This window comes from Tauraco erythrolophus, chromosome 18 (genome assembly GCF_009769465.1).
Source record: "Tauraco erythrolophus isolate bTauEry1 chromosome 18, bTauEry1.pri, whole genome shotgun sequence".
Classification (NCBI taxonomy): Eukaryota; Metazoa; Chordata; class Aves; order Musophagiformes; family Musophagidae; genus Tauraco; species Tauraco erythrolophus.
Window position 1 is genome coordinate 1,894,480 of NC_141482.1, and position 540 is coordinate 1,895,019.

Genomic DNA, 540 nt, shown 5'->3' on the forward strand with positions numbered 1-540 from the left:
CTTCGATCTCATCTGGAGCCCACCAACCACGCAGTTATCCAAACGTTAATGAACTCAATGGACCCAGAATCGACACCCCCGACTTGCTGCGTCCCAACCAGGCTGAGTCCTATTAGCATTCTTTTCATTGACTCTGCAAACAACGTGGTCTACAAGCAGTATGAGGACATGGTGGTGGAGTCGTGTGGTTGTAGGTAGCAGAACCTCGTGTGAATATGCTTTGAAAGGTAATATGACACATTGAGCATAACCTCTCCTCAAACAAGATTAACTAGACTTCTTACCTCTAGGGTAAGTATGTTTACAAGGATGTAGCAATAAATCCAGTGCTTCCATATGTCTCTCCACCGTGGGCATATTTCAGTAGTGTTTGGATGCTGTCATGCAGCCTAAGGCCTGGTGTCGGCAACGTGAGACTGGCTGTAACTGAGGTCCGTGATAGAGAAGATTATACCTCCACACCTCTCGATTGCCTGCTTTTAGCCTCAAGGCAGCGGGCAAAGATGGTATCTGAGCTGTGGATATGACTTGTTTGATCCT

General features: G+C 46.9%; 1 protein-coding gene across 1 annotated transcript in view; it reads left to right on the forward strand.

Moving 5' to 3' along the window:
* GDF5 (growth differentiation factor 5) overlaps nt 1–198 on the forward strand; it is a 3,094-nt gene extending 2,896 nt beyond the window's left edge. Inside the window, exon 2 of the mRNA XM_009977581.2 lies at nt 1–198. This exon is cut by the window's left edge and continues 671 nt beyond it. Within this exon, the coding sequence (XP_009975883.1) occupies nt 1–198 (198 nt within the window).
* Nucleotides 199–540: the final 342 nt, after the last annotated feature.